Genomic DNA, 16,987 nt, shown 5'->3' with positions numbered 1-16,987 from the left:
ACTTGGGTAATTAAGACGAATCCAACGATACTCAAACAAACTCTTTTATAACGCATCATGAATAACCAAACCTCCTTCAATGAAAAACCTCTTTTCATAATAATATGAGACGTGAGAATATCATCGCAATGTCTGTCAATTTTGACGTTTCGAAGAAATGAGGTAATAAAGAATATTAGGCTCATACATACAAGATACGCGCGAAAAACATAACCCTTCCTTGGCAGTCGGGTAAAAATACGCAATTATTTTTGTTACTTTTTAGTGCATATTAATTTGTTTTGGAATATTTATTCTTCGAAGTCGGTTTTTTTTTGTTAAAATTGTTTTTTATTATTTACCTATTATCACAACAAAACATTACAGTTTTACACCAGTGGTAAGTAGGTAGTTAACCACCACTCCGCCCGTGCCGTGCCCGTGCCGTGCTAGTTGTTGGCGTTTCCTAGGCTGACACCGACTCCAAAAATAACAATAATTGTACCTACTTACATTATAATGTGTGTGATGAGTTAGTAAAGTTAGTTGATCTATTAAGTTGTCGAAAAATACGCAATTATTTTTTTTACTTTTTAGTGCATATTAATTTGTTTTGGAATATTAATTTTTTGAAGTCGGTTTTTTTTTATTTCATGTTTTTTTATATTATTTTTTATTTCATGTTATGATTAAAAGTAATTAGTCGAAACTGGAAAACGTACATAATTATGTACCTACCTACTTATCTGTACTTCTTGTACAATGGCACATTCACATGGTATTCTTATTTCTGTATTTTATTTTATTTCCAAAGTAGCTCTTTATATCACCTGTTCAGCATGAACAAAGATGAAAAACAAGGTAATTGAGTGTAAGCAAATGTCACATTCAGTGTACATGATATTTAAATGTTTATAATGACATATTTTTGGTAGGTACGTAGAGTTCGTAAGTACGCGCCAGATTGATAAGGATGGTTATTTTCGCCAATTACGACAATAATCGATAAAGTTCATGTTGTATGGCACGCGGTATATATGTACATCTGTGCTTTGCATAATTTCAATTTAAACAGATACTTATTTATACTGTTTTACTTTATATCTTGAATAAAAACCCCCTTTTTTGAGGGGTGAAAATCATCCAATCGCTTCTCCCGCCTTGAGCGAGGCGAGAGGGAGTGTCAGACTCTTACTGACTAAAAACCACCCCGTTCCTTCTCCTGCTTTTCGAACCGGAGCGCCGGTAAACCCGCTAGGTAGTCCGCAGCTCCGGGAATAAAAATCCCTAAAATTACTTGCGACTAACAATAGTTTAAAACAGTGGTTCCCGAAGTTGTCTGGCCAACGACTAGTGTTGCGAGCCTGATTTGTTTTAAATCGGTACACAAGGTAAAATATATCGGGATTTTGGGCCGTAGATAGAACTTTACTTTAACTTTTTTATACCGTTTCGCAAGTACTAATACTCTTTTTTATCTCTTTTTATTATTTTTATGAGAAAGGATGGATTATTTGATGGTAGGCGATCATCACTGTCCATACTTCTTAATACGCTATTTTCTTGAAGGTATGAAGATTATTTCAATGTAGAAATACCACCGCATCTGAACTGATGCCGGTGGTATTCCATAATTTTCCTCAACTTCCGGGGGGTGTAGAAGATGCTCCTTGAGCATCTTCTACATCACCGTGCAGTGCAGGTGCAGTACCATCACAGTGCAGTACCAATGGGTCTAACCAGTTTGAAAAACCCTGGTAGCCGACGATTCGACACACGACAATAGTATGTGAGGTGCCCTGATCAAAGATGAGGAGTATTCCACATGCGGCCAGACCTGCACCTTACAAAGTAGTAGCTGGCTGTTTGAACATTTCGACACGAACGGCGACAACTCGCACCCAGCTTAGATGCAGGCCATTTTTGCGGAGCTATAGGAACTGGAAAGCTGTCTCACCCTTCTACAAAGCAATTCTGCTAGCTAAGGAGAGAACGAAGCGCGTAAGGCAATGATTCTCCTCTTAAAATTTGGCGACAAAACGTTTCGTGCATCATGCACATTCATGGTTTCCATCGCAAAGTGGCGGTTTTGCCGTTTTTCTGGTGGTGCGATGATGGAAAGGATTTCAAGGAATCAAATTATGCATTTGTCCTGCACACTACTTGATATGTATCCGATACGGTAAGGCTTGTGACTTTACTTCTGTTAGAGGTTAAGAAGTGGAGTCTCTATAAAAGCATTGTCGTTGATGAGCCACGCGTTGGGTACGCCTCTCGACCAAAAATACGTCATGATTGCGCCAAGGCTAATAAAGTAGAAATATGTTCAGCGTTGATACATATAACACAGAATACTACTTATGAGAAAAACTAAATCGAGTAAGTAATTTCAAATAATTAAAAACAATAAAGATAGATAACATAATATGCCTACCTACTCCCAGGTTACTAATATTAAATCAGGTAAGTAAAGTTACTTTTGAACAGTATGCACAGGTGGATACTGTTCAACCATAATCATTTAATATCCGATTTTAAACCAAAATCTTTAGAGTTATCAATTTTTGACATTCCTTATTTCGGTTATTGGGTTACGGGGTTATTTAACTCCGTAAAACTAAATAATAAATACCCAGGTCCAGGAATATAAATCTAATATACAAAATTAGCAATATTCTTATTAGATTTGTATCTATCTAAATTAAATTACCTATTTTAATGAACTCATTCATCTTACTAATATAAATGAGAAAGTTTATGAGATTGTGTTTGTATGTATGTTTGTTACTCCAAGTGGGATGAAATTTGGAATAGGGATAGTTTGTGGTTTGGAATAACACTTAAGTTACTTTTTATCCTACGGGAATGCGAGCGGAGCCGCGGGCAGAAGCTAGTGTCTAATAAAAATTCTCACATTCTCTATGCATATCAATACATACCTACACCTATATACTTATATTCATGCTTTTTGGAATCACGGTTTACATATTATCTACTAAATTTATACTTTCTTATGTTAATTAATTAAACCTAGACTGCCTAGAGGAAGAACGCGCCCTGCCTGAGCGTCCCATTGGACTGAGCAAAAAAATAAGCACGCGAGCTGAACGGGCGAGCCGAGCCGCATTCCTCGACTGGGTCGACGGCACGGCATGCCCCGCGCTCTCCGCTCCCTCTCCCTCAGTCGTTCGCGCGCGTCGTTTGTGATAACTCGTCTGCGCGTTATCCGCTGTTTGCCGCGTATTATGTTTACAATAGTGTTGTTATTGTTTTGGTTATTATAAAAAATACATAATTTGAGTGCTTTGTGTTGTGTTACGAAGTGCAATACAGAATTGAAACAGTTTAATATTAAATTGTGGATCACAAGGAGCAGACAAGTACGGCAAGCACCGAGCTCAGGTAGCGTTTCGTATTTGTTTTGGATGTGAATACAGATGACACAACTAGATTTAGTTATTACAGATTTAAGGGCTAGGTTACAGTATTGTTTTAAATACAGGTTAATTGTAATAACAGAACCACGTGACCATATGAATGCTTAGTGCACACCACGTGGTGTGAGCGGTGGTGTAAACAACTCTGTGCCCTTCTCCGCAACGAACGACGCGGTGGCGGCGGCGCGGCGCAGAGGCGAACGATATGTGCGCGATGGCGGCGGAGAGCGGTGACAACGGTTTGACGGCTGCTTACATGATCGAATTCGTTTTAGTTAAGACGATAGAAATTATTAAAAAATGCGAAAATCTATAACTGAAACCTATTTCCTTGGTCAAAATCTCATGGATACCTAGGTACGTTTAAAGGATAATGGCATAATGTGAACTAAAATGTATTTTCTTGTTGGTGTCTGTCTAGTTAGATCTAAAATTTTTATCTACTGCAGTGGTAGCGTAACCGGAAGGTACATTATAATAAAAACATGATTAATGGTATTTACGTACTTTGCAGGAGTAGGTACCTACTATAAATTAGTACCTACTTAGCATGTATAATTCTAAACAAGTAGAATACACTCCCAATAAAATTATATGAGAAGTACTTTGTAATTGGTCACCCGTATAACCTAATTTTATTGCGATGTATCATATCAATCAATAGCTTTTTGAATTTTGTTTAAATCTAAGATAAAAAAGTAATACCTATCTACCTATAGTAAATAAACGGAAATTATGAATAGTTACTACAACATTTTTAGTATGAATGAAGTAGTTAGTAGTTTGCTATGAAGTTGCTAGCAGATTCACCGAGGTAAGTATAGGTAGGCATAAACCTTGTTATTGAAATATTTCAGTTTCATTATTGTATATTTTGTATTTGTACTAGACATTGGAATATTAAGAATTTGTTATCGATAAGAGAGTGCGCAAGAACATACACCTTGAAGTCTTATCAAAACAATAATCCGAAAACAACGTTTTTTTACAGTTCGCTTGGCCTTGAATTAACTTGTTGATGCGATCTGTTGCATTCTTTGTTCAATGTATGCTCAGTGTAAGAACTAAGATTATAAATTTCTTCTCTTATAAGACCCCCTTCATACTATACCGATACCGGACGGGCTCCTGGAATGTCAAGTATACTATACTACACTCACCTCAGAATGCGAAGAGGGCGACTGATACACCTATATAGGACGCAAATTACACTACACACTACTCATTACGCACAGTGACAAAACACTTGGACCAAAATTGTCGGGAACCCGATATTCCCGACGAAATTTTTGTTTTTTGACATACTTCTGGTTCCAAACTTTTATATTATAAGCAGAGATCGGAATAGGTGTATTGATTTTTGGTACTTGTACCGTAAATGCACATAGAAAGAATGACATGGATAAGCCATTTTCCCGGAAAGTAATTCCGGTATTTCCGGATCCAATTAAATATTGTTAATGTTGGTAGTTATATTATTACTTCTCAATTTAAAATTTAAAGGAGGGTATCAAAACTAAATTTAATATTTATCTGTTGAATAATAAAAACAATCGAATTCATCGGAATTCGATTGTTTAAATAATAAACGCAAACATTAATACATTTCAAATATTTTATTGCTAGCCTTTAGGCTAAGTTCACATGACGGCGCGTTGCCGGATTCCGGAGGAATGTCCATATTAATATATACGTTTTGGATCAGTGACCCCAATTCAATACACCTATTCCGATCTCTGATTATAAGTTACATTAAGCGTGTATTTTCCATTTTTCATAAAGTTACATTAAGTGCCGTTAAATCTGCCGATCGACTGGAATAATGTGAACGGGTCCTTACGCAATTTCTTTTATTTCCATTTTATGATTAAATGCAAAACCTCTTTGCCTATACTTTTAAGGCAGTATGTAAATAAACACCGCTGTGTGCCTCCACAGGGTATTAATTTGTGTTACTACTAAGGATTCGTGTACTTAAACGGCCATCGGACTGTACATTGACTCTTCCACGTTTAACAATAAAAAATTAGATGCCAGCAATACATAAATAAATTTTAAAAGGAAAATAAAATAAAACTTAATATCAAAACTTTTATCTATTCATAGAAATGTAGGTACTTACGAGTAAACGACAGATAAGGTACACAATTACTTATCATTATGTTATGGTGTCGTTATCTAACTATTTTTTATATATTTTACAAAACATGTTTGCGTCAATCGAAATCATTAAAATTTTAAATCGTGTGTGGCGCTACACATTAGTTATTATTATTTTTGTGTATAATTTCACAAAATTCAAAATGACTAAATTAGGTAACAACTCATACAATAAATAATAAATCTGAAACGCGGACAGAAAAGAACGGAAGAAACCCCTACTCCATATGGATAAGATTTTACGTAGGTAGTTCCTTCTTAAGTGCGTTCGCGTTCTTTAGGGGTGGGGGTGCAATGTTTTGGGTACGGAGCCAAGCACGCGCCGCCGCACTGGTCGCGGTCTGATCGATCGTGCTGCGCTGCGCTGTTCTATCTATTATTTATTACCAAAAATATGGCGGCGTGGTGCGGCACGAGGTCGTCGACCTCACTGTCCGCCACGACACGCCGCGTAAACAACAAATGCAGCGCGGGAAAGTCGTCCCCTCCCTATCTGCCAAGGTTTACCCGCGTGCCGTGTGTTGGACCTTGGCGCAGTCATGACGTTTTCTATCTCAGACCAATCAAGAACGTGGTTGTATGTTTATGTTGCACAGGAATATACACCGGAAGCGTCGAATATTTTTGCCCACCTAAAATTAAATAAGTTTTGTTCCACTGCCCTTAACTTGAATAGTTAAATACAACAGCCTTGAAACGTATTATTCATATTATGACATTAACCCAATTAATAAGTTTATTACCGTCGATACTGAGTTTAAAGTTTAGACTAGATTTTGCTGTAGGTCAGCAGGTAACCAGGTACTATGGCATCAGTCTTTAGGGTTATATTAACCTAATTGTTTACAACAATCTTCGCCCAACTTTAATTCTTTAGAAAAATGTTATCAAAAGCAATGTTGTCCGAAAAGCAGTTTTAAACCAAATCTGTTGGTTAACTAAAGTTACTTTTCAAAAAACTTTATTTCAATTTCTCCAATTTTTTTTTTTTCATGTACTTATTATCGTGCTAAAACCTACAGCATCTGGTGTATGGTTCGGTTGTTACGATAACTATTTTGTTTGTACTTTGTATTAAGCTAAAGTAAAGTAGCCATTAACTTTAGATCAATGAGAGAAATCACAGAAGACAGAAAAACAGAAAGCAGCTTTCTAGATTTCGATGACACTCTTATTATAGTAGTTATCACAGGGGATGATTGATGATAGGTAAATAAAATAGTGAGAAAAGTAGATTATTTTATGTTCCAGTATTTGAAAAGTTTCTTCTTTTTGGTGGTATTGGTTATACTTTAGAAGATCCGGGAATATCAACACTACTTTTTTACGTAGTATAACGTGCGTATTTTGGTTTGGTAGGGTCAATAAATGGTGGCGATGTTTTAATTAATATTTATTTCGTTGCGGGATCCATGACTGTCATTCACCCTGGGATCGGACTTCAATGTTTCGGTGTTTTCATGGTTGTATATCTACTGTTGTAGACCCTGGCTTACAGTGCCGCGGTATGGGAGGTTGTGGCGAGCTTGTCCCATAAAAAAATACCTTCTGAAGAAAATTTTAGGCTATCTATTTATAATTAGTATAATTTAATATAAAATTATTTGTAGTCTACATATGAGTTTCGATATCGCCATGCTGATAGTTTTATTCAATAAGAAGAACTTTTTTCCACACTTTGATGTAGGTTACCAAACCAATGTGTGCTAAAAATTCAAAAGGGATGTCCTTATTTCACTTCGTGTTATCAATATTTTGAGCGTGGGCGCTTTGTATTGTATTATTGTACAAATACGCCGCTCTATTAATATCTACCTACTCTCGTAAAAGATACCTAACCACCTACCACTACTTGTATAAAATGACACGAGTACGTCATATTGCAGGAAAAATCTACGCATTAAATAATTATAACTTAGTCCTGGTTAGTAAAATGTAATTTTTCATATAATTGCGGTTATTTTGTTCAATACCTAACGTGTTTCTTAATTAATATTTTCCTGTTACGGGCGTGTCGTGGGAACATCGAAGGCTCCCACGCTAATTACCGCGGTCTTTATACACTCATTGGCCTCTGCGAGCCGACAGTTTGATCAATGAAATTTATATTCATCAATGAAACCACTATTGTTGTAGGTATTACAATAAGGTTGGTAATTTGCGGAGAAGCTATTGTGCGTCACTGTGAGATAATGATTTATTATAATATTAGTGTTTGACGATTTGTTCGCGGAACTCGATCGTTTATCCAACCTATGTAACTTCCTGATATTCAAATAATAACAACCACTGCTGTGTCCTACTGGTGGATATTGACACAAAGGCTAGGAATTTAGTCAAATAAGCTACGTATGTCGGTTCTAATTTTCTAAACCGTGTTAGTTAATTTGTGTTAACCACAACCATGTGACGGACCATTTAGAAAAGTATAAACTAAAAGAAAATCTAGAGTATCAAAATGATAGAAAGTATTAAGTATTTGAAAAACCAATCCTTTCAGACGGATCACCTTGATGGTAAGCCCATCAGCCCGCAACCCCAAGGGTCGATTTTCTATGAGGCTTCGCTCCGGTCTAATCATACAAAAACCGAAAAAATATTAATAAAAATTCCTTACTTCGTACTGAAATCTTAAATTACTTTTCTTATAATTTTTACCTAGACCTAAAGGTGATATTATTGTTCCAGCTCGGGTCATGTGGTCAGCAGGCCAGGGGCGCGGCACGGCGTGATGAGGCGCGCGTGCGACAACTTTGCCTGGCCGGTGGTGGCGTGCGCGCTGCTTATGGCATGCGCGCGCGCCGATGCCGCAGGCGACAACAAACTACCCACGGGAAGTAAGTAATTATGGTTTTCCCCATTTTTTAGTTTTATCAGCAAATACATATGCTCAAGTCCAATTTACTGAAATGGAAGACTCTATGCAAAATCCGTGAATAACAACATTGATAAATAATATTTTTTAAGAAAAATGTTAAAAATTCAATGTTTAATTTATCATTCATGCAAAGTTTTGGCTATCCATAACTAAATCAATCAAACAAACGACCAAATAAACCTATTGAAATTAGAAATTATGTGTTATGTACGGTATGTACAATTTATTGTGTGTAATCTTGCTTGTTGAATGGAATTTCTTGCTTGTACTTCATTTGAATCTACACTTTGGAACGAGCACCAAGCTTCACCGACGGACCAGACTCTTTTATATTTCCTTATTTTTTTGCATTTTTAAAAGTACCTATATTATGGTTTAATTGTAATAAATGGTTTGACTTTGACCTTATGTGTATTTTCAAACATTGATTATACAAAATGCCTAATTTTAGATGTATCACCTGTTTCAACTTAATCGATACACGTAGTCGTCGCCCGGCCATTGTCATATCATACACCTAACGTGTACCATGGACTTGTGAATGGCGAGCGTACCGTTTACGATACACAAACTCTAACTCTACTGTACACGGCAAAAAAAGGAAAAAATACATATTGCGTTTTTATTTTTTACCTATATTGTTTTGTTATTACTCAGACTTGATTGGCACGCGGTCAAGCTGAGGTAAAGCCTAGAGTATGAAATGTATTTATGTATACATAATGAATAACATTGCGAGCGTACGGATTACTCATATCAAAAATGTTAATTTTATTGTCAGCAACTGCGTGTCCGTGTATAGAAGGAAAATAAAATCGCACGGTTTATCATTACTTTAAGACGAGGTGCGCGTCTGCGTCCGCTCACTGCTAGCTGTTGACAAATTCATCTATATCTATCATTTATCCCTCTCTCGTATCTTCAGATTGATATTTATTATTGTTCAAATTACATCATCCTTTCAGCGCGATTGGTTATTCGTTTAATGATAGGTAAATCTCTACTGACCGGTCAACCAATCTAGAAAATGAATTCAGTTTGCTATTTAAAATTTGTATTGTCCACATAGCTTTACGATACACGCATGAGCTACGAGTATGCACGTGCAATCAAATTGAGTACAATCAGTACATAAGTACCCACGACATTTTTATGGCCACCGTGGTACATGTACCGTGCCGTGCCTGATATCAAACCGACGCGACAGACGCGACGTTGTATTTTTTAAATAATGTGAAGGGCGTATTATTAACAACAAAGTAAGTGGATTCTAAAGTTAGTCATTAATGAATTAACTTGTTGACTATGTTATGGCGTACTTTTTGCCAGTGTTTGTAGTTGAGGCGGCCGCGGTGTTGCGCGAGTGGAACGCGTCGCACAGCGAGCATGAGTATCGACTATCGTGCCTGCCGCCGTTTAATCCGCGAGATAACGACTCGCCTCGATGTGTTGTTTGTTTGTAATTCTCTGTTCGACGACCGACGAGCTAGTGAGGCCTCGTTTAGGAGGCGCCCCTGTTATCTTGTGAACCGGACCGAAATTCACTCGCCCGTGTAATATGCGCACTGATATTGGAACATTTGGAACTTGCCAATTTTAAACCACAAATTAACATACTTGCTTTCATTGTTATTGTAGGTACTGGAAACGAGACTTCAGTCAAATGCGGTTATTGTATTTACTGGTTCCTACTCGGAATTCTTTCTAAGTGGGATACTGTTTGGCTACTAGTTAGGAACTCAACGTAGCTCTTGAGTCTTTTAAAACGAATCTGTCTTTTTTAATTTTGTACTCTTACTCAATCTTAATTATTAGGTTCTAACTAGAAATCTAATTAACATTGTTTTAATTAGCAATATTTTGCAATCTTTCGATAGGTAAATGAGCTTGTAGACTGACAAAGTATAAAGGACCAATATTCTTTTTATTAGACCTAGATCTATGTAAATCTTGAAACTATACTGGCTTCTGGCCGCCACTTCCTACGCGCAATTCCATTTTTCCAATTTTTCCAATTAATTCATTAATTCCAATCCATATTGATTTAGCTGTTCTGAGTTATTACTAAATAGTGTAGTGTTTTAGAGTTCCGCAGGAGTCATTTTGAAATTATACGAGATTCTAATAACAAATCGCCCTGTATAGATTTATAATACAATTAAGGCATGGGGACCACTAGATTTAATATTGTTTGAAACCATAGATAATTATATCCTAGGGTTAATTCATTTATCATTATTGGGTAACTTACTTTTTGCAGGGTGAACGTAAAATTCGCCCTTCAAATACTAATCTTTTATTGTATGCCAGATGTTTGGGTCCCTATCGTAACTTAACTTTCCAGCTGTCGGGTTCAATGACCTCAAAGGGCAACCATTTTGTGTAACTTATTATATTAGGTATATCATCATTTTGGTTGGCCTATTTGAGAAGTCATTTTGCATTCTTCCTATTTTACCCATAGATTTTCGAAATAATATTATGTTACAAAATTAAAAGTAGGTGTTTTATTTGTCGATATTTTTAAATATTTATCCATGTGTGATGTAGACATTGTGTTATTATTGATATTTCGAGCATTTTAACGATTTAAGTGGGTACATGATTGTGTAAATATTATTCTAAATATCTAGGTAGGTACTTATTATAAGAACGTAATAGGCCATTTAAAGTTATTACCTTACCAATCACCAATTTAAAAAGAAAATTGTAATCTGTAATAAGTTTATAACTTATAAATTTAAACCTAATAAACAGCATTGGGTACGCAAACAATTCACGTTACTTATTAGAATAGAATTATCGTCTCACTAAGCATTAGTTTCATAATAGTGAAGATATGCAGATTACTATGGATAAATTAATTAGCGTGATGCGTACTCACCTCTTTATCTCATTTACATTACATAGGTTCGTTATCTGTATTGTGTGGTAGTGTGTCGGTAGAAATAGCTTGCCCGCGATACAATGTTTTTGTTTTATCTTAATATAACACTAACAAAGTTATTAAATTGTTCGCTTATCTTTTCTTGGCTATCGCAGATTGGTGACATTGAACGTATCATCGACAAAGTTATTATGTTTCATTCATTTGTCTTATTGTTGATGGGCATTCGCACTATTTAACGCTCGAAATGTGCGAATAGACGTTTTTATTGAAACATTGCTCTACACTAGGGTTTTCTCCTGTATTGTGGGTGCGTTTACAAACACACATGACACCTAGAACCGAAGCAACAATTTGTGGATCACACAAAGAGTTGCTCCGTGCGGGAATCAAACCCGCTACCCGTTTCAAGGCAGCTAGTTCCAGCAAAAGTGTCAACCGTACAATCTAAAATACAGAAAATATATGATATTTTTAAAATACGTAGATCCACACATTTCGTGCGAGTTAAATTCGTGCGAATCAACAATTAGCCAATCATTTGATTGTTGCGTGAACTGAATGCCTACCTACTGAGTATTATTTATATGAATTTTCAATTCAAATAAAATATACGTGGTGTTACTTGACAGATTGTTAGTGAGAATTTAACTCACTAACAATAGCGCCACACTTTATCAATTACCAATAATAATATATTTTTATAATCGGAACAAAACTAGGGCATATCAAAGAAAAAATTCTAAAACCTACGGTAAAAATACTGAAAAATAAGCATGACTCAATTGCAAAACATTTCTTTGAAATATGATTACACGCAAGCACGTACATATTTATTTATCAACACACTTGCCTATGTGTGAATTATGTTGCATAGATTCCGAATCCTGAACATTGATAACAAGGGTTCTCACATACAAACTTCTACGATAACTTAAATCTTTGGCGCCTTGATAACTTTTATCAGTGTTTGTTTATTTATATAATTTAGTTTGTTATTTTCATGCTGACCTGAGAATGAAATGAAAAATAGAATATGTGAGGTGCTTATCTATTTGCTCTCATGGAATGAGTGTACCTATGTGTTTGTAATGATTTACTCTGAGAGTACCATGACTTCATAAGGTTGGCGCCAGATAATACGAGTATCAGCGGCACAAAATATCAGTACTTACCTAATTATTTTTCAGTACTGTAGTTTCGGTTACTCATATACCGGTACTTACCTAATTTAAAGTATACCTAAATTATGAATGGCCAGTTTTCTTTTCTACAGGTAGAAGAATTATGATCTTGAAAGAAATGCTTCAGTCAATTTATTTGATTGGCAAATAAGTTTACTTACGTGTATGGTTATATATTCTTGTCTCAGCGACGTAAAATGTCTATAAAACGTACACGTCTACGTCTACTACGCAAATAAGTAAAAGTATTTTTAGAACATGGAAGATGAAATCATAACAAGTGGAATAATTTCTTAGTTTCGTAGAAAGTGTATTAAAAAGACAGGAATTTTTAAATGAAATTATGAAATAAGTCGTGCTGTTTCAAGATGTTTTAATAATGATTAACGTACCACCGCTATGATGCTGCTATGATAACAAAGTCAATGACTTTTCATTGATGTGTGTACTCATTATGAGAAGGGATATTATCAATCCGCTATAATGTGCGTGAATGTCAATTAAAAACGAACACAACAAGTATAAATAATAAGATAAAGTGGGCAATAGGTACTACCAACCGGATGTTATGATAATGCCCAAATATTTGTTAATAGGTCGCGCCATTAACATATTTTCTACTTAATTATAACTCTAATGGCGATGTTCTTCTATGGTTTATTCATGATAAACCCATAGAGTGTGTTAAAATAAAGCAATTAAAGTTAAAAGTACTTTTCAGTGTGTTTAGGGAATACTTCTCATTTATCGCGGATACCAAGCATGACCAATTATAACGTGTAGTTTTTTGAAGAAGGTATTGTTCCTGTAGGCAGGTAGGAAACTTCGGCGAGGCCTTATTGGTGCATTTGAGTCCTTTAAGTGTGGGAGAGCCATGCTTCGGCACGAATGGGCCGGCTCGACCGGAGTAATACCACGGCCTCACAGAAAACCGACGTGAAACAACGCTTGCGTTGTGTTTTGTTGTGTGAGTGAGGTTACCGGAGGCCCAATTCCCCCTTCCCAATCTTCCCCATCCCCATTCCCGAACAACAACCCTTAAATTCCTAACTCCCAAAAAGCCGGTAACGCACTTGTAAAGCCTCTGGTGTTTCAAGTGTCCATGGGCGGCGGCGATTGCTTACCATCAGGTAATACGTCTGCTACATTACCGGCATGTCCCATAAAAAAAAAAAAAAAAAATTTGAATAAATTAGATATGGTATGGTCAACGACATACTAACACATACTGTATCATTTCATTACAACAGGCGGAATACGAGTCCCTAGTATGGTTGAATTGATACTTTGTGGCAAAGACAATGTTTATGTACCGTATTGAGTTACTACATAACGTAGCACCCGCTCTATTTATGAATATGTTCATTAAACACTAATACGTATTACGTGCAGTACAATTGCATATAAAGAATATTAAAGACACCTTATGCGCACTTAAAAAGAAACGATTATTTTGTGGCCATTCATTTATTTAAAATCTTGTTGGACAGAATCAAATTAGAGTTTCGTCTTCATTGAAATCCATCTGGAGGGACTTTATCATCTAAATATTTATTATTAGCATCTTAAATATCTGGTGTGATATAATTAAAAACTAGTTTTATAACTTTATATTCAAATATGACAAATAATCTAGAATGTTTAGGATATCTAGTTGTATATATTAATACCGAAAACGTAATATTAGAATTAATTTTCATTAATGTAAGTAGGTGGCATACCTACCATGCAGTCATATCTTATCTTCAGATTATTTTGTAAAGACTGCTCTTCACTGCAGTGTATCAAACACATGACCTACCGCACAAGGTAGGACTTATGCCGAACCTATTCGGGCGGTGGCTCGACTGCGATGGCCTCGGACCGCGAGGCCGAAGTGTTCGCTCAAACTCGAGAAATGCGCACTATTTCACTGGTAAATCCAGATGCTATACATAGAATAGATAACAACGCACCCAACGCACAAATAACAAACGGCTGGCGCGTGACGTTTTAATGTATTTCAATTTTAACACTAAATTCATAGATCAGATCTAATTAATTCCTGTGCATTGACATTGAACAGAAATAAAAATTGCGTACGTAACCCATTTTTCCCCTGTTATCGAGGACCTAGGTAAACATGAATGTGAGCTATCTAGCAAAACTGTTATCGCAATGCCGGCAGATCGTTTTTACTACGTTATATAACATTTATTAATAGCTACATTACGTAAAGCTACATAGTTGCATATTATCTGTCGGACATGGTATGCGATGATAAAGTTGCTGCGACTGCGCAGATCGCCGGCAATCGACAAGTATCTGATAGAGCGTGACCTACCACATTCAGTCTGTGAGTAAGTCACTTAATACCTACCACGTGGCTCGGTGAGAGTGAACATGTGGACCCCACTTGTACAAATCGACCATTCGGAAGTCAAACATTGTCATGACTGGTGAAGGCCGTTGCTTGACAGCTATGATCTATGTCTTACATACTAGCAAAGTCGCAAATGAGAATTTTACACACTAGGTAGACAGGAAAAAGTTAGTATAATACATTTGTTTTCTATTGTTGTAACTAATTATTATTCATCTTTGTATTAGTTTTTAAAATTTTATCGTTAAGAATGTTAATCATTTTACAAAATGTGATTTCTGAATAGGGGTAAGTGCTATCTTGAGGAAGAACAAGTGTTACGTTGTAATTTTAAATGAAAACAGGATAATACGCGATAACCTTAAATACGTGGTCAATGAATGTATGTAGTTGAACCATACTCAGTGAACATTTTAAGAACTGTCATTGTACGCTTTGCTTTAACTACAGCCAACCCTAGACATCCTCTGTCTGGCTGGTTATATACTGCTTCACTTATGGAATCATGAAGAGCCAGATTTAAATATCTGGCCAGACAATATTTATTGGGTTTTTCCATTACGAAACCCTCACAAATAGCTCGAAGCATGGAATTCTATCTGGTGTTTGTGTATTAGTAGTTTAAGACTTATTTCCAATGTCAATCTACAAGTTCTGAAAAGATACAGACTTGTTGAGTAACACAAATGAGTTTAGTTTTAATATTTGTTCCTGAAAATTTAACTAGGTGTCATGATTGTTTTTGGTTGTCATTGTAACTGTGTCATTCTTGCTATGTATATCTTTATTATAATAAAATGTTCTTTTTAGATATAAATACTGTGGTTTATTAAGAAATACTCCGTAATCTAACAGGTTATGGGCCCAGGAGGTTCTGTAATTGATATCTAAAAGAAAATAGCAAAGAAAAAGTTACAATCGTATTTTGAGAAATAATCTCAAAATGGAGTCCACGCGATCTATGAACATGGATAAATTTGACGGAAATAACTTCAGACAATGGAAGTTTCAGATAAAATGTGCCCTGAAAGCAAAAGGGATTGATATTTCAGTGCCGAAACCGTCTGAAAATAGTGTTGAATGGACAAAGAATGATGGCATGGCGATGTTCATCATTACATCTTCGATGGAACTCAAGCAAATTACTCTGGTGGAAAATTGTGAAACAGCTCAGGAAATTATGACGAAACTAGAATCAATATATGAACAAAAGAGTGAGTTATGTAAAATGATAATCCATGAAAAATTTTATCAGTACAAAATGTCACCGACTGACAGCGTAGCTCAACATATTTCGAAAGTAGAATCGTTAGCCAAGCAGTTGAAAGAAAGTGGTGAAAATGTCAGTGAAATGGCTGTGATTACAAAAATACTTGGAACACTGCCACAAAAGTACAGATCACTTCGTCAAGCATGGATGTCATTGGATCCAAAACAACAGACTCTTATCAATCTCACTGCACGATTGTTAGATGAAGAAGCTAGTTTGCAATGTGAAGAAGAGCAAGAAACTGCTCTCCTCGTGGCCAACAAAAGTTGGAAGAAGAGCCCTAAACAAAGTGAGCTAAATAAAAATGCTTGTAGTTCGAATCAGAATAATAACACTAAACATAGATTTGAATGTTACAATTGTGGAAAACGAGGACATTTTTCTCGAGAATGTCGTTATCCAAAGAAATCCAAGAACAGAAAACCTCAACAAGAAGGTGCAAATATGTTAGCGTTCAATGTAGAAGAAAGTTTACATGAAGCTGAACAGAATGTTTGGATTTTAGATAGTGGTGCCTCCGCACATATGACCTACAGAAAGGAGTTCTTTGCAGAACTATTTGAATGCAATCAGAAAACATTGACATTAGGAAACAAGCAGTCAGTGGAAGTAGCTGGCATAGGCAAGGTTTTAATAAAGAGATATGTCAATGGACAGTGGGAGACCAGTGAACTACATGATGTATTGTATGTTCCGAATTTGCGACGAAATCTAGTCTCTGAGGGTGTGATTATGCGAAAATCATACACCATTGTTAAGAAAGACTCCAATGCATTCATTTACAAAGATAATAAGTTAGTATTGTATGCAACAATGACTGAAAATAATCT

At 35.9% G+C, this 16,987-nt stretch overlaps 1 protein-coding gene across 1 annotated transcript in view; it reads left to right on the top strand.

Annotated features, from left to right (window-relative positions):
- The first annotated feature begins 3,152 nt into the window (after positions 1 to 3,152).
- Positions 3,153 to 16,987, top strand: part of LOC118270523 (insulin-like receptor) — a 45,570-nt gene continuing 31,735 nt past the window's right edge. The window contains exons 1-2 of the mRNA XM_050698556.1: positions 3,153 to 3,381; positions 8,265 to 8,413. Of these exons, the coding sequence (XP_050554513.1) occupies positions 8,308 to 8,413 (106 nt within the window). The 5' untranslated portion in view covers positions 3,153 to 3,381; positions 8,265 to 8,307. The remainder of the gene's footprint in view (positions 3,382 to 8,264; positions 8,414 to 16,987) is intronic.

The sequence above is a fragment of the Spodoptera frugiperda genome, chromosome 15 (assembly GCF_023101765.2).
Source record: "Spodoptera frugiperda isolate SF20-4 chromosome 15, AGI-APGP_CSIRO_Sfru_2.0, whole genome shotgun sequence".
NCBI lineage: Eukaryota > Metazoa > Arthropoda > Insecta > Lepidoptera > Noctuidae > Spodoptera > Spodoptera frugiperda.
Note: the sequence above shows the minus strand (reverse complement) of the source record. Positions and strands in the feature narration are given on the sequence as shown.